This window comes from Cherax quadricarinatus, chromosome 3 (assembly GCF_038502225.1).
Source record: "Cherax quadricarinatus isolate ZL_2023a chromosome 3, ASM3850222v1, whole genome shotgun sequence".
Lineage (NCBI taxonomy): Eukaryota > Metazoa > Arthropoda > Malacostraca > Decapoda > Parastacidae > Cherax > Cherax quadricarinatus.
In genome coordinates this window covers 43,578,854-43,604,116 of record NC_091294.1, presented here as the reverse complement: position 1 = coordinate 43,604,116, position 25,263 = coordinate 43,578,854, and the positions used below count along the sequence as shown (strand labels likewise).

The window sequence follows — 25,263 nt, the reverse complement described above, 5'->3', positions numbered from 1 at the left end:
CTTGTTGTATATACACTGAGAGATCTTATCTCATTTATATACATTGAGACATAAATCTCAGAAAAGAGAGGATGGGCCCATGTTGTGAGGAAGACAGACACTTGGGAATTCGTAAACATGGCAGAGGAGAAAATGTGAAGAGTAAAGGGGAGAAAAAAGCGTTCAAATGAAAGATCTGGGAAAATAAATTCTAAGGATGAAGAGGAACTGGAAAACCTCCCAAGAAAACCAAGCGGTGTGATTCGTTAAAAAAAAGATACTTCTCAAGGTCCTCCCCCAGGATGCGACCCACATCAGTCTGCTAACACCCAGGTACCTGAACAATAAAATGGTATAAAATACCGACAGGTTGTTTAGGTAAGTACTTACCTAAACAACCTGTCGGTATTTTATACCATTTTATTGTTCACTCTGTCAGACACTGCAACACAAGGGTATCTTGGTACAGACTTGGAACCACTTCAACAACCTCTACTAGTGAGAACGGCTGGATTTGAGAGTGACTTGACCTCCCAACATCTGCGTTCTACTAGTGACCTACGTCTTACCTCCTGGCGCTATATAAGGCTCCATCCTATCACTTCAACTCCATATTATTCCAGACAATGGAACAATACTCTTCTCCAGACTGAGGGACTGACCACCTCAAAACTTTAAGGGTGATGGACTGATTACATCGTCTTCAAGTCTCTTCTGCTTCTATCAACTTTGCTGTACTCGACTGAAGAAGCCTACTGTGTAGGCGAAACGTTTCGAAATAAAGATACCTAACTGTTGCATATGTGTCTTACCTAAACACCCAGGTACCTGCTTACAGTTGTACGAACTGACGTCTCATTGTGCATATTCCCCATTTATTGACTTCCTCAACATTTCGGAATAATGTATACAGAACCCGAACGTAGGAGACTGAAGCTTATGACGACATTTCGGTCCTATTTGGACCAACTTATTGCGTGTTGTTTTCCCACATTAGTACCAACGTTCACATGACCAGAACAATAACAAATGCATCAACTGGGAGCTTTTAAAAGATTAAAAGTTACGTTTTAGGTACTGTGGATAAAGTGGGAAGGAAAAGTGGGTGTTAGAAAGGTGGGTGTAAGAAGGGTGGGCGTAGGAAGGGTGGGTGTAAGAAAGGTGGGTGTAAGAAAGATAGGTGTAAGAAGGGTGGGTGCAAGAAAGATGGGTGTTAGAAAGGTGGGTGTAGGAAGGGTGGATGTAGGAAGGGTGGGTGTAAGCAAGGTGGGTGTAAGAAAGGTAGGTGTAAGAAGGGTGGGTGTAAGAAGGGTGGGTGTAGGAAAGAAGAGTGTGGAACAGATGCGGGAAGGGACTTTCTAGGGAAAGAAAGAAATGAAGGTATCTAGAAAGAGAGGAATTTGGGGAAGTGAGAGAGGGGGCGGGGATGTTGGGTGTAGGAGAGAGTGTAGGGGAAGGCTGGTGTGGCAGAGGGTGGGTGTAAGTTAGAAGGCAGTGGTGTATGAACACTGATATTCACACTTTCAGAACTCAAGTCCGGCTTACCTTTTACCAAGAATTCCTCCGTAAATATTATCACCTTCACACTCCAACAATATGTCAACTTACAAAAGCAGTTTCCTTCCACTCACTCCGATCGAACACACTAACGAGTGCTTGCATGCTCAAGCTCCCGTCTCCTCAAGCTTCCTTCACACACTCCTTTCAACCCTTCCTAGGACGTCTCCGACACCTCGTTCCATGCTCCTCTTGTTTATGACAGGATATAGACATGTAAATAGTTCATTACCACTGTAACGTGTTCGGTTATCAAAATTTTGCGGTCCATTCCCTGGACCCATTATGTACCTCTGTAATCCTTTGACTACGGCCCGCAGGATGGGTAATGGGGTACATGATCAAGATGTTAAACTAAACGAACACTTGATCAACCTCTCTTCTTCCTTTCCATCTAAATAACTATAGCATCTCAATAACCCATCTTTCACTCCTTAAAATATAATAATGATATCTTTCGTACCTCTACACCATCAATTTTATTCACTCCATTATCTCTACACAATATTTACACTACACATTAACTTTCACTGCCTCTAGTTTCCTCTACACCAATTCAAGAACTCTGTCACTCACCCATACAAAAGCGTTGCCATCACCATTCTAATATATTACCAATTTTTTCCACCCAATGACACACTTCTTTATTGACAAACTTCTCACCAACCAAGCCGCCCTTTTCCCCTCATCTATTCCGTGATACACCTCAGCTGTCATAGATGCATTTGCCGACGTATTCACTTAACAAAATATATTCACTTCCTCAATGCTCCCTGCCACCATACGGACGTAGAATCTTTCACTACGTTTCTTGCTCTCGCTACTTCGCTCCTTCTTGTTTTCGCTTTAAACTTCCCTTCTTTACACACTCCTTCACAGTTATCCACCTGCCAATTTGGATTCAGGAAAAATAAAAGCACTAATGATGCAATCATAAAAATGCTAGATCTGCTTTACACAGCATTGGAAAATAAGGAATATCCACTAGGAATTTTTATTGACTTAAGAAAAGCTTTTGACACAGTAGACCACGACATCCTACTCCACAAACTTGATCATTACGGCATAAGAGGCCATGCGCTTGCTTATTTCAAATCTTACATTACTAATAGGTATCAGTATGTCACCATTAAAGACACAGCATCAGCAACACGGCCACTTGATACTGGAGTTCCGCAGGGAAGTGTCCTTGGTCCCCTGCTCTTCCTCATATACATCAATGACCTTCCAAACGTATCCCAACACCTGAAACCCATTCTCTTTGCTGATGACACGACTTATGTCATCTCTCACCCTAATCTTGCCACCCTCAACACCATTGTTAACGAGGAGCTGCTCAAAATATCGACTTGGATGACAACCAATAAACTTACACTTAACACTGGCAAAACCTACTATATTATGTTTGGTAGCAGAGCAGGTGTTGCGCAACTTAACATTAAGATCGACAACACTCTAATTACCAGAAATAATGGGGGCAAATTCCTAGGCTTATACCTTGACAACAACCTGAATTTCAGCACCCATATCCAGCATATAACCAAAAAAGTATCCAAAACGGTTGAGATCCTCTCCAAGATACGATACTACGTGCCGCAAATTGCCCTTCTCACACTATACCACTCACTTATTTATCCATACCTCACCTATGCTATTTGTGCTTGGGGATCAACTGCAGCAACTCACCTAAAGCCAATAATAACCCAACAAAAAGCTGCAGTAAGAATAATCACTAAATCCCATCCCTGGCAACACACCCCCCCACTCTTCATAGACCTAAACTTACTCCCAGTTCAGTACATCCACACTTACTACTGTGCAATCTACATCTACAGGACCTTAAACTCCAATATCAACCTTGACCTAAAACGCTTTCTTGATAGTTGTGACAGAACCCACAGGCATAACACCAGACACAAACATCTCTACGACATTCCCCGTGTCCGACTAAACCTTTACAAAAATTCAATGTATGTCAAAGGCCCTAAAATCTGGAATACCCTACCTGAGAACTCTAGAACTGCAGACACATTCATCACCTTCAAAACTACCATTAGAAAACATCTTATCTCCCTGATACACCCCATCAACTAACTACACGAATACCACCTGGTGGTTCACACTTACACTCACTCACTCATTTGACCATAAACAGAAATATTAATCTCAATCTTAAAATAATAAATCCTGTGATACTCCAATACTGAAACTATGTACTGTGCCAAAACAAAAGCATTCACATTGCTAAACTCACAAACTAGTATTTAGTCACTTAGCCATAATACCAACTTACCTCATAATTTGTAATATTTTACAATTAAGAATAAAACTAAGTCTGCCCGAAATGCCTAGCCATGCTAAGCGTTCTAGTGGTACACTCTGTAATCACAGTTTTACTACATGTAAACCACACAATAACCAAATTTCTGTAAACTCAACATTGTAATCCTATAGAGAATAAACTTTGAATTGAATTGAATTGAATAGATAATGTAGCTTCTCTCCTAAATCTTCCAAAATCACTGCACGATAAGCACGAATCTTATCAATCTATAACCGCTCCCGCTGGACCCATGAGTAACACTAATGTTAGTTTTAAAGTAGGTCTGCCTCATATGCTGTGCATATTATAATATTTCAAATACTGTGTATGTTTGTACCTTAATTTGAAATGAAGTCTTTATCATTATCATTCTTACTACTCGTCCTATCATAATCCCACTGGTTTCATACCTCCTCCATATTCACTTCTGGCTTTTCCTTCCTGTTAACAAATTTTATTCCTGCCTGCCTTAGGCAGGAAGCCTCCACCTCCTCTTCGTCACCAACGTTCATCAGCTCCAATTGTTAGCATATGAACAGTGGAGCTCTGAAGTAGTTCAACTGACCCTGGGAAGTAGGCCTACTGTAGTGCTCCTGCGCTTATGATCAGTGCCTCAGCCTCCATTCCACCATCTCAGCACTTGTACTCTCAGCTGCCAACTTCATTTACTCCCTATTAGCTCTCATTTATCTCTCAAGAAATGTCTTCGTTTCAGTAAAATTTGTCAATAATGACTCACTATTTACCCAACTGTACTTCCTCGTCACTCTTATAACCTCTTCTTATAACCTTCTTCTTGAATGAAGAAGCCAGTCGTAGTGAAGGTCTTCTCCAGTAACTGTCATGAACTGTGTCTAGGTGCCTACATTTACATTGTTGGTATCACCCTTCCAGTCCTCCAGCCACATATTGACTGTTACCAAACTTCTTTCTAAACGCAGTTCTGTTAACTACCATCCATTGTTTTTCACCCCTTGCATTGGAAACTTGCCTACCAGACGCTCTACTGCAATCTCTACCACCGTAGCTTACAGGTGTCTCAAAATATTTAATCTGATTTGGCTCAGACTCCCCTAAACATTCAGTCAGCATCTCTCATAATATCTCTCTTCTATACATGTCTCACCCACAGGATGGATATGGAATGTCTCTCACCCACAAGATGGGCACGGAGTGACTACCACACACAGGATGGAAGACAACTCTTCAAGTTATCGTAGCTACCAGACTCATGGTTGAATATTGGTTGATATTGTCATCACACCAGGCAAGTCTTCCAGCTCAGGCTGGAACATTTCAGTACCTCGTATATGTAGTACAACAACTCCCGTCTGGACTGCAAACAAAGGAAGAACTAACTAACTTTTCCCACACTATAATTTTAATAACAAATTAGCTCTCAGCACACTGCGGGTGTAACTGTTTTGTATCCCACAAAAAGTTGTACCACAATGAGAATGTTCCTAATTTTATTGAGTTTTAGTCATTCGGTTGTCTCTCCACACGAGGCATGTACCTGAGAGACATACACCTCTAGGTGGAACTCCAGCGTAGTAGAAAGGCTTTAAACCCCTGTTAACCAGCCAACCATCTCTACTATCATCACCTTTGCCCACCAGCTTCCTCTCCTTACTTGCTAACTCTCTCACCTGTCTCCCCTCGCCCCACTTCCCCCACCTGTCTCTCCCCACTCACCAGCTTCTCCCCACCAGCCATGGGAGACACTAGAAGAGTCTCGTTGCCCAGTTGGATGATGCCAGCCAGGCCATTGCAGGTCCTGAAGGCAGCGATGGCACCAGAGTAGTCCTTGACGGTGCCATGGTAGTAACAGTGCTCGATCTGTGGAGGAAGGAACGGTAGTGTGTTAGTGCCTCTGTCTGGGTAATTACGTAATTACGGGTTAGTTATTAACGGGTTGGAATCTATGGCAAGAAAGTGCTAAAAGTAGCTGGCCGATGCGCTGTCCACTTTACAATGCTTAGGCTTAGTGGTACAGGTGGCCCAACTTAATCAAGAAAACATTTACATTTGTTCCTGTAATGTTCGTTATATTTGATAATCGATGTATGAGCAGTGGACCAGACTTGTTGACACAGTGATGGACAAGACTTGTTGACACAGTGATGGACCAGACTTGTTGATACAGTGATGGACAAGACTTGTTGATACAGTGATGGACAAGACTTGTTGACACAGTGATGGACCAGACTTGTTGACACACTGATGGACCAGACTTGTTGACACAGTGATGGACCAGACTTGTTGATACAGTGATGGACAAGACTTGTTGACACAGTGATGGACAAGACTTGTTGACACACTGGTGGACCAGACTTGTTGATACAGTGATGGACAAGACTTGTTGATACAGTGATGGACAAGACTTGTTGACACAGTGATGGACCAGACTTGTTGATACACTGATGGACCAGACTTGTTGACACAGTGATGGACCAGACTTGTTGACACACTGATGGACCAGACTTGTTGACACACTGATGGACCAGACTTGTTGACACACTGATGGACCAGACTTGTTGACACAGTGATGGACCAGACTTGCTGACACAGTGTTCTCTCTAAATCATCGGTAGAATACACCTAGAAGTACGTGAATAAGACATAATTTGAGCTCTATGGCATCTTATGTAAATGACGTTTGGCCCACCAGGGTTTTTATAAGTTCATTCAGTTCATTCACCATTCCCTTGTGGGAAAAAACGTCTTCTAATCAGTATGTCATAGGCCTCACATTGTGTCGAAATCACATTCTCTAAGAGAGTCAAGGCCTCTCAACACGTCACTGGATTTAATATACACTTCCTTAAGTATTTCTCCTATAAGCATTGTAATCCTTATAGAGAATATAGAGAATAATCTGAGGTAGTGAGCTGACGTGAGACCAACTTCTCAATTACCTTCCTTGTATCTGTTACCAAATACAGATATCTCTTTCTTCTTTCCAGAAGGTATGTTTCAAGTCCTTTAAGGAGTTCCCCAATGACCGAGCGGACAGTAAACCATCTCTGCACATTTTCCAGTGGTCAGTCGTCACGTGAGGTCACAGACCCTGAGCTGCTTGGGGATTAGCGTGGACGGTTACAAAGCATGGCTTGCTTCTACAGTGTTTTAAAAGCTGAGGTTGGAGAGTTGAAGGAGGAGGTCTTGCTTCTCCAGGAGGAGATTAGGAGGCTGAAGGTCCACCTCAATGGGCCTGGGAGAGAGTGTGAGGTGGTTGGAGATGTGGGGAATGAGGCTTCTAGCAGTGAGGTGCAGTCTGTCTCTCACTGTGAGGAGGCTGTAGGTGGGGTGGTAGCAACGGCTACCAGCAGTGAGGTGCAGCCCAGCACCTGCTACAAGTGGCGAGTTGTTCACAGTAATGGGAGGCGCATCAGAGTAAGGAAAGTTAAGAGTGCAGATCTGAAGGTAGGAAATCGCTTCTCTGTTCTCCAGGATGAATGTACTTCAGTGGCCAGTGAAGGTAAGGGTACTACTGCCCCTGCTAATGAAGGTAAGCGCATTCTTGTGGTTGGTGACTCTCAGGTAAGATATGTTGATCGTGCTTTTTGTAATAGGAATAAGAAGATGAGAGATAGAGTGTGCTTCCCTGGAGCTGGTGTTGGGGACATTGTCAACAGACTGGATAATATCATGTCAGGTAATGGGAACAAGCCCATTATCTGTCTCAGTGCTGGTGGAAATGATATTGGGAAGGGTAGGAGAGAAGAGCTGCTAGATAAGTACAGGTCAGCTATAGATTTCATTAAGTCTAAGGGAGGGATCCCAATCATATGTAGCATCTTGCCTAGAAGGGGAGTAGGAAATGAATGGTTGTCTAGGGCAATTGGTGTAAATTGCTGGCTAGACAGATACTGCAAGGAACTTGCAATCCCATTCATTGACAACTGGAACAACTTTTATGGCAAACATGATATGTATGCAAGGGATGGGGTTCATCTCTCTGGGGCAGGGGTGGTAGCACTTGCAGACTCGATTGAGAAGGCCATTGGTGAAATGCCTATGATTTTAAACTGATGGAAGATAGAGGTATGGGTGTGTGTGGGAAACAAGCAGGTTGCAACACTAGGGTTGGAAACAGTAAATGTATAAAAGGCATTCAGCATGAAGTTATAAATAAAGACAATAGAACAGGTCAGCAAACAAAGGGGGACAGCAGAGGGCAGCAAGGGACTAGCTCCCTTAAGGTTTACTATACTAATAGCAGGAGTGTTAGAAATAAGATAGATGAGCTAAGATTAATTGCAAGTGCAGGAAACATAGATATTATTGCTATAACAGAGACCTGGCTCAATCTGAAAGATAGAGAGATGCCCTCTGAATGTCACATACAAGGCTATAAATTATTCCACACTGACAGGGTCAACAGGAAAGGTGGTGGAGTAGCGATGTATGTCAGAGACAATTTAAATTGTTGTGTTAGACAAGATATTAAATTAGAAGCGTCAGCCACTGAATCTGTTTGGTTACAGCTTCTCGAGGGCCGAGAAAAACTAATTTTGGGTGTGATTTACAGGGCCCCAAATCTTGATAGGGAGTGCAGTAAACTTCTATGGGACGAAATTCGTAAGGCATCTACATACGAAAATGTTGTGCTAATGGGAGATTTCAACTATAGACAGATTGACTGGAGCAATTTGACAGGAAATTTAGAGTCGGGTGACTTTCTTGATACGATCCAGGATTGTTTTTTAAAACAGTTTGTGACAGAGCCAACTAGGGGAAATAACCTCCTTGACTTGGTTCTTGCCAGTAGGGAAACACTAATTAATAATCTTGAGGTTAATGATGAGCTTGGGGAGAGTGATCACAAATCACTCAGTTTTAACATATCATGGAATTCCCCTAATAATGGCAATCAAGTCTCCGTCCCTGACTTTCGCTTGGCTGATTTCATAGGACTGAAAAATTACTTAGGTGGGCTGAACTGGAATGACCTGACTAGGGGTCAGGTAGGTGGTGATGGTTGCCGATATGATGCTTTCCAGGGCATAGTTCTAGCTGCTCAGTCAAATTATGTTCCAAATAGGGAAATCAGATCAAACAAAAATGATCCTAAATGGATGAACAATAGATTAAAATATCTGATTGGTCAAAAGAGAGGCATATATAGGCAAATCAAAAGAGGAGAGGGGCAATTAAGAAATCGATATATTCAGTTAAAGAGAGAAATAAAAAAGGGAATTAGAAAAGCAAATAGAGATTATGAGGTTAAAGTTGCAAGAGAATCGAAGACTAACCCAAAAGGATTCTTTCAGGTATACAGAAGTAAGATCAGGGACAAGATAGGCCCACTCAAAAGTTCCTCGGGTCAGCTCACTGACAGTGATAAGGAAATGTGTAGAATTTTTAACACATACTTCCTCTCAGTTTTTACACAGGAGGATACCAGCGATATTCCAGTAATGATAAATTATGTAGAACAGGACGATAATAAACTGTGCACTATTAGGGTCACAAGTGACATGGTCCTTAGGCAAATAGATAAATTAAAACCTAACAAATCCCCAGGCCCTGATGAACTGTATGCAAGGGTTCTAAAGGAATGTAAAGAGGAGCTTAGCACACCTTTGGCTAATCTTTTCAACATATCACTACAAACTGGCATGGTGCCAGATAAGTGGAAAATGGCAAATGTGATACCTATTTTCAAAACAGGTGACAGGTCCTTAGCTTCGAACTATAGACCAATAAGCCTAACCTCCATAGTGGGAAAATTTATGGAATCAATAATTGCCGAGGCAGTTCGTAGCCACCTTGAAAAGCATAAATTAATCAACGAATCTCAGCATGGTTTTACAAAGGGGCGTTCCTGCCTTACGAATTTATTAACTTTTTTCACTAAGGTATTTGAGGAGGTAGATCATGGTAATGAATATGATATTGTGTATATGGACTTCAGTAAGGCTTTTGACAGGGTCCCACATCAGAGACTATTGAGGAAAATTAAAGCACATGGAATAGGAGGAGAAATTTTTTCCTGGATAGAGGCATGGTTGACAAATAGGCAGCAGAGAGTTTGCATAAATGGGGAGAAATCAGAGTGGGGAAGCGTCACGAGCGGTGTTCCACAGGGGTCAGTGTTGGGCCCCCTGCTGTTCACAATCTACATAAACGACATAGATGAGGGCATAAAGAGCGACATCGGCAAGTTTGCCGATGACACCAAAATAGGCCGTCGAATTCATTCTGACGAGGACATTCGAGCACTCCAGGAGGATTTGAATAGACTGATGCAGTGGTCGGAGAAGTGGCAGATGCAGTTTAATATAGACAAATGCAAAGTTCTAAATGTTGGACAGGACAATAACCATGCCACATATAAACTAAATAATGTAGATCTTAATATTACGGATTGCGAAAAAGATTTAGGAGTTCTGGTTAGCAGTAATCTGAAACCAAGACAACAGTGCATAAGTGTTCGCAATAAAGCTAATAGAATCCTTGGCTTCATATCAAGAAGCATAAATAATAGGAGTCCTCAGGTTGTTCTTCAACTCTATACATCCTTGGTTAGGCCTCATTTAGATTATGCTGCACAGTTTTGGTCACCGTATTACAGAATGGATATAAATTCTCTGGAAAATGTACAAAGGAGGATGACAAAGATGATCCCATGTATCAGAAACCTTCCCTATGAGGATAGACTAAGGGCCCTGAAACTGCACTCTCTAGAAAGACGTAGAATTAGGGGGGATATGATTGAGGTTTATAAGTGGAAGACAGGAATAAATAAAGGGGATGTAAATAGTGTGCTGAAAATATCTAGCCTAGACAGGACTCGCAGCAATGGTTTTAAGTTGGAAAAATTCAGATTCAGGAGGGATATAGGAAAGTACTGGTTTGGTAATAGAGTTGTGGATGAGTGGAACAAACTCCCAAGTACCGTTATAGAGGCCAGAACGTTGTGTAGCTTTAAAAATAGGTTGGATAAATACATGAGTAGATGTGGGTGGGTGTGAGTTGGACCTGATAGCTTGTGCTAACAGGTCGGTTGCCGTGTTCCTCCCTTAAGTCAATGTGACCTGACCTGACTAGGTTGGGTGCATTGGCTTAAGCCGGTAGGGACTTGGACCTGCCTCGCATGGGCCAGTAGGCCTTCTGCAGTGTTCCTTCGTTCTTATGTTCTTATGTTATCTTGCCATTTTTTTACAAGGGGCTGTGAGAGGGTGACCAAGTACTGGACGGGAGAGCAGGAGAAATATGAAGAGCCTCACCATCGTCCTGACTCTTCTTATGTTGTAATAAAGTTGGTAGAATTACCGACAATATGTAAAGTAAAAGGACACAAGTGCAACTAATGTGACATTTATTGTGGCAACGTTTCGCTCTCCAGGAGCTTGATAAAGCTCCTGGAGAGCGAAACGTTGCCACAATAAATGTCACATTAGTTGCACTTGTGTCCTTTTATTCTTCTTATGTTGCCATAATCCAGCCTGTCATTTACCGCTGGCATGATTATTTTTGTAATAATGTTGGTAGAATTACCGACAATATGTTAGGTAAAGGGACACAAGTGTAACTAATTTGACATTTCATTGTGGCAACGTTTTGCTCTCGTGGAGAGTGGAACTTTGCCACAATAAAATGCCACATTAGTCATTAGTTGCACAAGTGTTCTTTTATCTAACATGACTATTTTTACGGGTTTTACGTATATGTTTCGTTCCTTGGTCTGGCTATGTTATGTATCCGGTCTTGGATTTTTCCAAATCTATTTGTAAGTTGGCAGAGCGTGTCACGGTTGAACATGTTATTTTTCCCGTAGTCAGCGGCAGAATCTGTTCAAGTCTCTTTGAAGTTTCTCACCGACTTCAAAGACCATTTTTTTCACATATATTTTGTAACAGCTGCAAAGCTGTGACTAGTGTGCTCATGCCAGGTATGAGAGTGAGTAAAGGTGCTAGGAGCTTAGATTACCAACCATGCTAGGAAATACATGTGGAGAGAGAGGTATAACAGTAGATGAGAGAAGGGTGACACTAGGTAACGCAAACGAATGCACACACCCAGAGAGACATAAGCAAGCACACAGCCAGGAGCTGTGACTCGACACCTGCAACACACATATGTAGGTGAGTAAACACACACAGGAAGACTGTCCATAGCTGCGGTGGTCACCTGCAGCAGACAGGTGAAGTCCCGCTAACACTTTCTTAAATAAGGACAAAATATGGCGTTTATTTGTTGTTGAGGAGAACGAACGACTCTTGGACACTCCAGGGTGTCTGAGAGAGAGAGAGAGAGATTGACGATTTCAACAGTAATCAGCTACTTCGCAAACCATCCACAATATCTTAACAAATCCTTCAGTCATGTGTTCCGGTATTGCCTCTCTTCCAAGGGAAGGAAGTACCTTCATGCTCCTGAAGGGCTCTTGATCCAAGGAAATGGAGGTGAGGATACGATGCAGTTCTTGAACTGAAGTATCGGCACGTCTCTGGCAAGACAGTGCTGGAGTATGTGATGATGAAAGTGTTTCTTCTAATCCGGGAAAAAGGAATTAATATACAATTGCTATGGATGCCATCACACATTGGATTACTCCTTCATGATAAAGTTGATATGTTAGCCAAGAAAAGCACCTTGAAGGAGAATGTAGAATATAACTTTGGTATATCTGTGTCTAGCATTAGGATTAATATTAGGAAAGAGGTAAATAATGGAATTGAATGTTATAGGAATGAAATTCGAAGCATGAGTCGAGCTATAACCCACTATGATACGATGATTGTAGATAAGTGTGTTTATGGAGCAACTTGTAATGTGAACACTGACTGATGTTGTAGTGGCCAGGCTTAGGCTTGGTTACAAGTACTGACTGATGTTGTAGTGGCCAGGCTTAGGCTTGGTTACAAGTACTGACTGATGTTGTAGTGGCCAGGCTTAGGCTTGGTTACAAGTACTGACTGATGTTGTAGTGGCCAGGCTTAGGCTTGGTTACAAGTACTTCTGGCAGTTTGGGAGACACACAGATGATGATCAAACTAAATGTATAGTATGTGGCCAGCCCTCTGGTCACTATCTTGAAAACAATGTGCTGAATTGTCCACTTATTGAGGAATATAGAGATAGACAGTATAATCTACGTGACGTGTCAAGATATCTTATTAATGAAAATAAGATACTAGATATATTAAGCAAAGTTTCTAAATTTGCTTGTAACAGACAAGTGAGCTATAGATATAAATCCAGATGTATTCCTATTAACCCTTTTGGGTCCTAGTTCCTGGGCCTTTTGTGTATCCATATGCTCTTGTGCTACCGTCCACTGGATGGATATTGGGTGCAAAATACACAAGCCACTTCGGTGACAAAATCCATCTAAATCTTTCTCGGGTCACCTTGCCTAGGTAGGAAACGACCGATGTGTTAAAAATGATGATAATATTAATAATAATAATAATTATAATAATAATTTCTTTCTTTATCCGCCTCTATTGTTTCTCACCGTCCCTTCTTTTCAGTCTTCCTCTTCCTGTTTACTCTCTCTCCCCTTCCTCAGACTCTCACTCTCTCCCTGCAGGCATAATTAAGTGATAAACTACTCTCCTGCGTTGTTCGCTAATTACTCATGATTAAGACGAGCAAACAAGCTCTCCTCTCTTTTTTAATTGGTGGTTAATGAGGGTGTTGACCAGTCAGGGTCCACCTGGGCTGCGTCTCAGGTCAAGTGAGCGGTAAAGTGACACCAATGTCTGAAAGGATTATCTTAGTCTATCCTGGCTCCTGGGACCTCTCTTTATGTCTTACTGGAGATGCACATCTCTATGCCTCTCTCTGTCTCTGTCTCTGTCTCTGTCTCTGTCTCTGTCTCTGTCTCTCTCTGTCTCTCTCTCTCTCTCTCTCTCTCTCTCTCTCTCTCTCTCTCTCTCTTTCATATATATATGCAATAAGATCACAGTAAACAGGTGATATCACAATATGTAGAACAACCACTGAAAAAATAGCGAAATTCCAAAGCTTTCGTCACTTCTCACGTTATCAAGGATAATGTGAGAAGTCACGAAAACGCTTGGAACTTCGCTATTTTTTCACAGTAGTTGTTCTGTATATTATTCTGTGTGTGTGTGTGTGTGTGTGTGTGTGTGTGTGTGTGTGTGTGTGTGTGTGTGTGTGTGTGTGTGTGTGTGTGTGTGTGCACTCACCTAATTGTGGTTGCAGGGGTCGAGACTCAGCTCCTGGCCCCGCCTCTTCACTGATCGCTACTATGTCCTCTCCCTCTCTGCTTCCTGAGCTTTGTCATACCTCTTCTTAAACCTATGTATGGTTCCTGCCTCCACTACTTCACTTGCTAGGCTATTCCACTTCCTGACGACTCTATGACTGAAGAAATACTTCCTAACGTCCCTGTGACTCGTCTGAGTCTTCAGCTTCCAGTTGTGACCCCTTGTTTCTGTGTCCCCTCTCTGGAACATCCTGTCTCTGTCCACCTTGTCTATTCCCCGCAGTATCTTGTATGTCGTTATCATGTCTCCCCTGACCCTTCTGTCCTCCAGTGTCATCAGTCCGATTTCCCTCAACCTTTCCTCGTACGACATTCCCCTGAGATCTGGGACTAGCCTTGTTGCAAACCTTTGTACTTTAACTTCTTGACGTGCTTGACCAGGTGTGGGTTCCAGACTGGTGCTGCATACTCCAGTATGGGCCTAACATACACAGTGTACAGTGTCTTGAACGATTCCTTATTAAGGTATCGGAACGCTATTCTCAGGTTTGCCAGGCGCCCGTATGCTGCAGCAGTTATTTGGTTGATGTGTGCCTCCGGTGACGTGCTCGGTGTTATGGTCACCCCAAGGTCTTTCTCCCTGAGTGAGGTCTGTAGTCTTTGTCCACCTAGCCTATAATCTGTCTGCGGTCTTCTTTGCCCCTCCCCAATCTTCATGACTTTGCATTTGGCAGAATTGAATTCGAGAAGCCAGTTTCTGGACTACATGTCCAGCCTGTCCAGGTCTCTTTGCAGTCCTGCCTCATCCTCGTCCGATTTAATTCTTCTCATCAACTTCACATCATCTGCGAATAGGGACACTTCAGAGTCTATTCCTTCCATCATGTTGTTCGCATATATCAAAAATAGCACTGGTCCTAGAACTGACCCCTGTGGGACCCCGCTCGTCACAGGCGCCCACTGTGATACCTCTTCACGTACCATGACTCGTTACTGCCTCTCTGTCAGGTATTCCCTGATCCATTGCAGTGCCCTCCCTGTTATATGCGCCTGATCCTCCAGCTTCTGGAGGTTTGTGGCACAGGATTTGCCTTCCATGAACCCATGCTGGTTTTCATTTATAATCTTGTTCCGTTCCAGGTGTTCCGTCACTCTCCTCCTGATAATCTTCTCCATGACTTTGCACACAATACATGTCAGAGACACAGATCTGTAGTTTAGTGCCTCATTTCTGTTTCCTTTCTTAAATATGGGGACTACATTTCCTGTCTTCCATTTCTCAGGTAGTTGCCCAGTTTCAAGAGATGTGTTGAAGATTGTGGTTAGAGGCACGCACAGCATCTCTGCTCCTTCTCTAAGGACCCATGGGGAGATGTCCGGTCCCATCTCCTTTGAGGTATCAAGGTCACTTAGCAGCTTCTGCACCTCCTCCTCGGTTGTTCGTATGTCATCCAACACTTGTTGGTATATTCCCTTTTGATGTTCCCTTCTGTGCTGTCTTCCCACAGGCCTTCCTGTCTCTACTGTAAAAACTTCCTTAAATCTCCTGTTCAGCTCCTCACATACCTCCTGATCATTTCTTGTGAGTTCTCCACCATCTGTCCTCAATCTGATCTCCTGGTCTTTGACTGTTGTCTTCCTCCTGATGTGGCTATACAACAGTTTCGGGTCAGTCTTGATTTTCGATGCTATGTCATTTTCATACTGTCGCTGGGCGTCCTTCCTTACCTGTGCATACTCGTTCCTGGCTCTGCGACTGATCTCCCTATTTTCGTGTGTTCTCTGCCTTCTGTACTTTTTCCATTCTCTATTGCACTTTGTTTTTGCCTCCTTACACCGTCGAGTAAACCAGGGGCTTGTTCTGGTCTTCCCGTTGTTTCTGTTGCCCTTGGGTGTCCGTGTGTGTGTGTGTGTGTGTGTGTGTGTGTGTGTGTGTGTGTGTGTGTGTGTGTGTGTGTGTGTGTGTGTACTCACCTAGTACTCACCTAGTTGAGGTTGCAGGGTCGAGTCCAAGCTCCTGGCCCCGCCTCTTCACTGGTCGCCACTAGGTCACTCTCCCTGAACCATGAGCTTTATCGTACCTCTGCTTAAAGCTATGTATGGATCCTGCCTCCACTACATCTCTTCCCAAACTATTCCACTTCCTGACTACTCTGTGGCTGAAGAAATACTTCCTAACATTCCTGTGATTCATCTGTGTCTTCAGCTTCCAACTGTGTCCCCTTGTTGCTGTGTCCAGTCTCTGGAACATCCTGTCTTTGTCCACCTTGTCAATTCCTCTCAGTATTTTGTAAGTCGTTATCATGTCCCCCCTATCTCTCCTGTCCTCCAGTGTCGTCAGGTTGATTTCCCTTAACCTCTCCTCGTAGGACATACTTCTTAGCTCTGGGACTAGTCTTGTGGCAAACCTTTGCACTTTCTCTAGTTTCTTTACATGCTTGGCTAGGTGTGGGTTCCAAACTGGTGCCGCCTACTCCAATATGGGCCTAACGTACACGGTATACAGGGTCCTGAACGACTCCTTATTAAGACGTCGGAATGCTGTTCTGAGGTTTGCTAGACGCCCATATGCTGCAGCCGTTATTTGGTTGATGTGCGCTTCAGATGTGCCTGGTGTTATACTCACCCCAAGATCTTTTTCCTTGAGTGAGGTTTGTAATTTCTGGCCCCCTAGACTGTACTCCGTCTGCGGTCTTCTTTGCCCTTCCCAATCTTCATGACTTTGCACTTGGTGGGGTTGAACTCCAGGAGCCAATTGCTGGACCAGGTCTGCAGCCTGTCCAGATCCCTTTGTAGAGTGTGTGTGTGTGTGTGTACTCACCTAATTGTACTCACCTAATTGTGGTTGCAGGGGTCGAGACTCAGCCCCTGGCCCCGCCTCTTCACTGATCGCTACTGGGTCCTCTCTCTCTCTCTGCTTCCTGAGCTTTGTCATACCTCTTCTTAAAACTATGTATGGTTCCTGCCTCCACTACTTCACTTGCTAGGCTATTCCACTTGCTGACAACTCTATGACTGAAGAAATACTTCCTAACGTCCCTGTGACTCGTCTGAGTCTTCAGCTTCCAGTTGTGACCCCTTGTCCCTGTGTCCCCTCTCTGGAACATCCTATCTCTGTCCACCTTGTCTATTCCCCGCAGTATCTTGTATGTCGTTATCATGTCTCCCCTGACTCTTCTGTCCTCCAGTGTCGTCAGTCCGATTTCCCTTAACCTTTCCTCGTACGACATCCCCTTGAGCTCTTGGACTAGACTTTTTGCAAACCTTTGTACTTTCTCTAACTTCTTGACGTGCTTGACCAGGTGTGGGTTCCAGACTGGTGCTGCATACTCCAGTATGGGCCTAACATACACAGTGTACAGTGTCTTGAACGATTCCTTATTAAGGTATCGGAATGCTATTCTCAGGTTTGCCAGGCGCCCGTATGCTGCAGCAGTTATTTGGTTGATGTGTGCCTCCGGTGATGTGCTCGGTGTTATGGTCACCCCAAGGTCTTTCTCCCTGAGTGAGGTCTGTAGTTTTTGTCCACCTAGCCTATACTCTGTCTGCGGTCTTCTTTGCCCCTCCCCAATCTTCATGACTTTGCATTTGGCTGGATTGAATTCGAGAAGCCATTTACTGGACCACATGTCCAGCCTGTCCAGGTCTCTTTGCAGTCCTGCCTCATCCTCGTCCGATTTAATTCTTCTCATCAACTTCACGTCATCTGCGAACAGGGACTGTGTGTATGTGTGTGTGTGTGTGTGTACTCACCTAATTGTACTCACCTAATTGTGGTTGCAGGGGTCGAGACTCAGCTCCTGGCCCCGCCTCTTCACTGATCGCTACTAGGTCCTCTCCCTGTCTGCTTCCTGAGCTTTGTCATACCTCTTCTTAAAACTATGTATGGTTCCTGCCTCCACTACTTCACTTGCTAGGCTATTCCACTTCCTGACGACTCTATGACTGAAGAAATACTTCCTAATGTCCCTGTGACTCGTCTGAGTCTTCAGCTTCCAGTTGTGACCCCTTGTTTCTGTGTCCCCTGTGTGTGTACTCACCTAGTTGTACTCACCTAGTTGAGGTTGCGGGGGTCGAGTCCGAGCTCCTGGCCCCGCCTCTTCACTGATCGCTACTAGGTCACTCTCCCCGAGCCGTGAGCTTTATCATACCTCTGCTTAAAGCTATGTATGGATCCTGCCTCCACTACATCGCTTCCCAAACTATTCCACTTACTGACTACTCTGTGGCTGAAGAAATACTTCCTAACATCCCTGTGATTCATCTGTGTCTTTAGCTTCCAACTGTGTCCCCTTGTTACTGTGTCCAATCTCTGGAACATCCTGTCTTTGTCCACCTTGTCAATTCCCCTCAGTATTTTGTATGTCGTTATCATGTCCCCCCTATCTCTCCTGTCCTCCAGTGTCGTCAGGTTGATTTCCCTTAACCTCTCCTCGTAGGACATACCTCTTAGCTCTGGGACTAGTCTTGTTGCAAACCTTTGCACTTTCTCTAGTTTCTTTACGTGCTTGGCTAGGTGTGGGTTCCAAACTGGTGCCGCATACTCCAATATGGGCCTAACGTATACGGTGTACAGGGTCCTGAACGATTCCTTATTAAGATGTCGGAATGCTGTTCTGAGGTTTGCTAGGCGCCCATATGCTGCAGCAGTTATTTGGTTGATGTGCGCTTCAGGAGATGTGCCTGGTGTTATACTCACCCCAAGATCTTTTTCCTTGAGTGAGGTTTGTAGTCTCTGACCCCCTAGACTGTACTCCGTCTGCGGCCTTCTTTGCCCTTCCCCAATCTTCATGACTTTGCACTTGGTGGGATTGAACTCCAGGAGCCAATTGCTGGACCAGGTCTGCAGCCTGTCCAGATCCCTTTGTAGTTCTGCCTGGTCTTCGATCGAGTGTATTCTTCTCATCAACTTCACGTCATCTGCAAACAGGGACACCTCAGAGTCTATTCCTTCCGTCATGTCGTTCACAAATATCAGAAACAGCACTGGTCCTAGGACTGACCCCTGCGGGACCCCGCTGGTCACAGGTGCCCACTCTGACACCTCGCCACGTACCATGACTCGCTGCTGTCTTCCTGACAAGTATTCCCTGATCCATTGTAGTGCCTTCCCTGTTATCCCTGCTTGGTCCTCCAGTTTTTGCACCAATCTCTTGTGTGGAACTGTGTCAAACGCCTTCTTGCAGTCCAAGAAAATGCAATCCACCCACCCCTCTCTCTCTTGTCTTACTGCTGTCACCATGTCATAGAACTCCAGTAGGTTTGTGACACAGGATTTCCCGTCCCTGAAACCATGCTGGCTGCTGTTGATGAGATCATTCCTTTCTAGGTGTTCCACCACTCTTCTCCTGATAATCTTCTCCATGATTTTGCATACTATACATGTCAGTGACACTGGTCTGTAGTTTAGTGCTTCATGTCTGTCTCCTTTTTTAAAGATTGGGACTACATTTGCTGTCTTCCATGCCTCAGGCAATCTCCCTGTTTCGATAGATGTATTGAATATTGTTGTTAGGGGTACACATAGCGCCTCTGCTCCCTCTCTCAATACCCATGGGGAGATGTTATCTGGCCCCATTGCCTTTGAGGTATCTAGCTCACTCAGAAGCCTCTTCACTTCTTCCTCGGTTGTGTGCACTGTGTCCAGCACTTGGTGGTGTGCCCCACCTCTCCGTCTTTCTGGAGTCCCTTCTGTCTCCTCTGTGAACACTTCTTTGAATCTCTTGTTGAGTTCTTCACATACTTCACGGTCATTTCCTGTTGTCTCTCCTCCTTCCTTCCTTAGCCTGATTACCTGGTCCTTGACTGTTGTTTTCCTCCTGATGTGGCTGTACAACAGTTTCGGGTCAGATTTGGCTTTCGCTGCTATGTCATTTTCATATTGTCTTTGGGCCTCCCTTCTTATCTGTGCATATTCGTTTCTGGCTCTACGACTGTTCTCCTTATTCTCCTGGGTCCTTTGCCTTCTATATTTCTTCCATTCCCTAGCACACTTGGTTTTTGCCTCCCTGCACCTTTGGGTAAACCATGGGCTCATCCTGGCTTTTTCATTACTCCTGTTACCCTTGGGTACAAACCTCTCCTCAGCCTCCTTGCATTTTGTTGCTACATATTCCATCATCTCATTAACTGGCTTCCCTGCCAGTTCTCTGTTCCACTGAACCCCGTTCAGGTAGTTCCTCATTCCTGTGTAGTCCCCTTTCTTGTAGTTTGGCTTCATTCGTCCTGGCCTTCCTGCTTCTCCCTCCACTTGTAGCTCTACTGTGTATTCGAAGCTTAAAACCACATGGTCACTGGCCCCAAGGGGTCTTTCATATGCGATGTCCTCGATATCTGCACTACTGAAGGTGAATACTAAGTCCAGCCTTGCTGGTTCATCCTCTCCTCTCTCTCTTGTAGTGTCCCTTACGTGTTGGTACATGAAGTTCTCCAGTACCACCTCCATCATCTTAGCCCTCCATGTATCTTGGCCCCCATGTGGGTCCAAGTTCTCCCAATCGATCTCCTTGTGGTTAAAGTCACCCATGATCAGGAGCTTTGCCCTGCATGCATGAGCTCTTCTGGCCACTCTAGCCAGTGTGTCAACCATCGCTCTATTGCTCTCGTCGTACTCTTGCCTTGGCCTCCTGCTGTTCTGTGGTGGGTTATACATCACTGCTATTACCACCTTGGGACCTCCAGAGTGAAGTGTTCCCACTATGTAATCACTTTCTTCTCCGCTATCTCCTCTCTCCAGCTCATCAAAATTCCAGCGATTTTTGATCAGCAACGCCACTCCTCCACCCCCCCTGTTCCCTCTGTCTTTCCTCAGGATTTGGTATCCCGTTGGAAAGATGGCATCTGTTATCATACCTGTAAGCTTGGTTTCTGTAAGAGCTATGATGTCCGGTGATGCTTCTTTGACCCTTTCGTGCCACTCCTCCCACTTATTTGTTATTCCATCAGCGTTTGTGTACCATACCTTCAGTTTCCTTTCCAACACTGTGGATTGGGGGGCCTGTGGGGGTGGGAGACCTGGTGGCATACTGTGGGATTCTATAGCTCGATGTTGGGTGGAGGCTGTGGGTATGGATTGTAGTGTGTGTTGGGATGGTGTGATAGGTTGTATGGTTCTGAGAGTAGTTGTGTGTGTGCTTGCCCTTGCTGTTCTGTCCTGCTCTGACTGACCTCTGCTGATTCCCTCCTTGTCTCTTTTCCTAGCTCCTTTCGTTTTTTTGTCCTCTCCCTCAGCTGCTGTCGCTCTGATTTTGTTCTGTCTCTGTCTAGGAACACCCTCTTGTACTCTTCCGAGTATTTCAATCGTGGTTTCTCTTGGAGGATCCTGTTCCGCACTGTTTCCGTCCTGAGAATCAGCTTGATTGGTCGGTTTCTCCCCTTCGAGTACCCCCCTATTCTCTGAAAATTTACAATCTCGTCCATCTCTTCACCTATTTCCGTGATGATTTTCTCAATCTCCTTTCCTTCTTCCTGCTTCCTTTCAGTGTGTGTCCTTTCCTCTCTCTCCTGAAGCCCATGGATAAACACTGATTTTGCCCTTTCTTCCTCCCATTGCCTCACCCTCTGTGACTCTGGATCCTGCCTGTATGTGGTCAGTTTCTCCCTTGATTTTTCCAGTGGCTCTTGATAGCCTTGTTGTGCCTCAGCATTCGACCTATCACCCTCTCCATCTGCAACCAGCTGATCTTCCCTTTCACTCCTTGGTCCTCCTTGGCAGATTGATGTGACCTTAGCATAATTCATAATTCCTTCCTTCCTGTTCAGCCTCGCAGCTTCATATGCTGTGTCTTCTCTGGTCACTGCCCCTGTAACTCGCTCCAGCCTATTTATCTCAACTTCTAGGACCCTTATCTTGGCTACTGCAGTTTCGACTTGTGCCTCCCAATTCTTTGTTTCCTGCTCCAACCTCCTTTCCAATTTCACAGAGAGCTCTTTCTCCATTTTTTCAGAAAGCTCTCCTAATTTTCTCTCCCACTCTTGTTCCATCCTTTTCCACTGCTCCTCCATCCACTCCTCCCTACCCGAACCATTCTCATCTGATCCTTGGTTCCTGCGAGTCCCCACCATTTTTTTTTTTTTTTTTTTTTTTTTTTTTTTTTTTAAGTGTGGGAGAGGGGAGAGTTAGAAGGGAAAATGGGGACGAGAGAGAGCAAGAGAGATAGAGAGCAAGAGAGAGAGAGAGCAAGAGAGGGAGAGAGCAAGAGAGAGAGCGAGAGAGAGAGCAAGAGAGAGAGCAAGAGAGAGAGAGAGAGCAAGAGAGAGAGCAAGAGAGAGAGCAAGAGAGAGAGAGAGAGCAAGAGAGCAAGAGAGAGAGAGAGCAAGAGAGAGAGAGAGCAAGAGAGAGAGAGCGAGAGAGAGAGAGAGCGAGAGAGAGAGATCAAGATAGAGAGAGAGCAAGAGAGAGAGAGAGCAAGAGAGAGCAAGAGAGAGAGAGAGCAAGAGAGAGCAAGAGAGAGAGAGAGCAAGAGAGAGAGCAAGAGAGAGAGAGAGCAAGAGAGAGAGCAAGAGAGAGAGAGAGAGCAAGAGAGAGAGCAAGAGAGAGAGAGAGCAAGAGAGAGAGCGAGAGAGAGAGAGAACAAGAGAGAGAGCAAGAGAGAGAGAGAGAGAGCAAGAGAGAGAGAGAGAGCAAGAGAGAGAGAGAGCAAGAGAGCAAGAGAGAGAGAGAGAGAGCAAGAGAGCAAGAGAGAGAGAGAGCAAGAGAGAGAGAGAGCAAGAGAGAGAGAGAGCAAGAGAGAGAGAGAGCGAGAGAGAGAGAGAGCAAGAGAGAGAGCAAGAGAGAGAGAGAGAGCAAGAGAGAGAGAGAGCAAGAGAGAGAGAGAGCAAGAGAGAGAGCAAGAGAGAGAGCGAGAGCAAGAGAGCGAGAGAGAGCAAGAGAGAGAGAGAGCAAGAGAGAGAGCAAGAGAGAGAGAGAGCAAGAGAGAGACTGCTCCTCGCTAGTCAACCCTATCTTCACCTTATCTATGCTATTTCTGCTCTAATTCTGGTAATAGCTTGCAGGAGTGAGTGACCAGTATCTAACAGTGACTCAAGGCAGGATTCAGAACCCCCCCAAAAAAAACAACCCCAACAGGTGAGTATACTTAAGTTGGCAGTGATGCGATGACAAGTTGCCAGATGCTGATGACGTAGCCTTCTATCACTATTTTGAAAATTCTTCACCTGTGATCTTTATAACCGTATATGCTCATGCATCCCGCGACCCTCAGTGTCACTTATGATAGAGTACACTTCACTTATATTGGAATACACTTCACATTCGGTGTTACACTTTATATGTATAATGACACACAACTGTTGTGACGTCACTGTTTCAGCAGGCCTAAATGCCACCTTCCCTTGTTATATATTATATTTTTCCTTTCTGCTCTTGCTTATTAATTTTTTTCACTCTCACTGTATGGTGCCCCACATTTCACTTGTTATCCAATCTCTCGAAATTCTTGAACACCCGCTTCCACACTCACTTGGATCTTTGTATATTTGAATCTGTGTAGCAACAGAAGTGTGTGTGTGTGTGTGTGTGTGTGTGTCTATGCTCATTTACCATAGTACCTTCTTTCTCTTCCCTATTTTTAATATTTCTTCACTTACTGGGGTTGAATTCTAGCAGCCACTTGTCTGGCCAATGCTGCAGTTTGTCTAGGCTCAGTTGTAACCTATTCCTGAGAATAAGTTTGTCTCTCAGTGTCACATTATACGTGCACAATGATAGCTAAGACAATCTCTTCATATATACCAGAAAAACTACGAGTCCCAGTAAGGATTCTTAAAGAACTCCACTTACTACACTTGTTTATCATGATACCTCAGTCCCGAGCCAGAATACGTAGTCTCCTTACCTTACTTAAGTATTCTGTGATCCATTATAATGCCGTCCTGCTGTCCTAGGTAGCTCCTCTAGGTTTGATGATAGTATCAAATGTCTTCGTGCAGTCCAAGAATATGACATCCACTCATTCTTTTCATTCCTGCTTTATTTCTGTCATCGTGTCATAGAACTAGCCGGCTTGTGAGACAGGATTTGTATTGTCAGTCTGTGTTGGTGGTTATTTTTAACATGTTATTAGAAGACGGTGGAACTTACGTGCCTCTTAAAGCTCTCCATGTTTCTTATATTATCTTCATTTCCTTACAGCTAGATAATAGGTATGTTAAAGACATCATCTCTAGTTTTGCCTCTACTTTGTTTCAATATAGGGATACATTGCTTTTATTGCTTTTTACATCTCTGGAAGTTGTTCCACTTACCTGTAGAGGATGATACAGTGCTTCTGCTCTCTCCCTCTGTGATCCCAAGGTGGAACATTGCACACCACCATTGCACTTTTCTGTATCTAGGTCACTCATTAGCTTCGTGACTACTTCCCTTTGTTGTGTGGGTGAAGACTCATGTTCTTTCTGACTCTGGTGTTGTCTTTGACTACACAGACAACAACTTAAATGATTATTCATTTCCTCTTAGCCTTTTTCTTATCCTCCGCGAGCTCTTCCTTTTTCCTTCAGGCTTATTACCTGTTTTCTTGTCGTCTTAATAAGGGAAGATATTTTATCAGAATTTCCAAGTTAAATATTAATTAGGTTTATACAGGAAAAATTTGTTTGCGGTTAATTATACTAAGTTCAACGTATATTTAGCATTAGGTAGGTCATTTACTGGTGGTAAGTAGTCTTTGGGAGGTCGTTGTTGTGGGGGTTCAGTAGACAGATTGAGAGAAAGTGTGGAACAGAGGTAGGTAGAGGGTACCAAGAGGAAGGGCAGGGAAGGAAGGGGTAGGTTATGGGAGAGTGGCCAGAAGTAATCCATCACTCCCAGAAAAGCAAGCCAGCGGCCGGAAAACACGCACATAGTAAATCTCACGCTTCTTGCCTCAGGAGCTTGTAAAGAACACCAGCAGCTGCCGTCACTACTATTAACACCGCAGCTGCAACACACTCACCACCATCAACACCGCAGCTGCAACACACTCACCACCATCAACACCGCAGCTGCAACACACTCACCACCATCAACACCGCAGCGGAAAGCATTCGATACAGTGGACCACAATCTCTTGCATCTTAAACTAGAAAATTACGGAGTCCAAGGACTTACCCTTGAATACCTAAAACCTTATCTTAGCAATAGACACCAGTATGTCTCCACAAACAATTTAACCTCAACTACTCAGTCTGTAGTCGTTGGAGTACCACAGGACAATGTCCTTGGCCCTCTGCTCTGTCT

The 25,263-nt window shown here is 44.3% G+C and overlaps 1 protein-coding gene across 1 annotated transcript in view; it reads right to left on the bottom strand.

Annotated features, from left to right (window-relative positions):
• The window catches only part of LOC128692835 (disintegrin and metalloproteinase domain-containing protein unc-71), a 740,447-nt gene that overhangs the window by 401,414 nt on the left and 313,770 nt on the right, over window positions 1–25,263 (bottom strand). Inside the window, exon 6 of the mRNA XM_070093277.1 lies at window positions 5,555–5,698. Within this exon, the coding sequence (XP_069949378.1) occupies window positions 5,555–5,698 (144 nt within the window). The remainder of the gene's footprint in view (window positions 1–5,554; window positions 5,699–25,263) is intronic.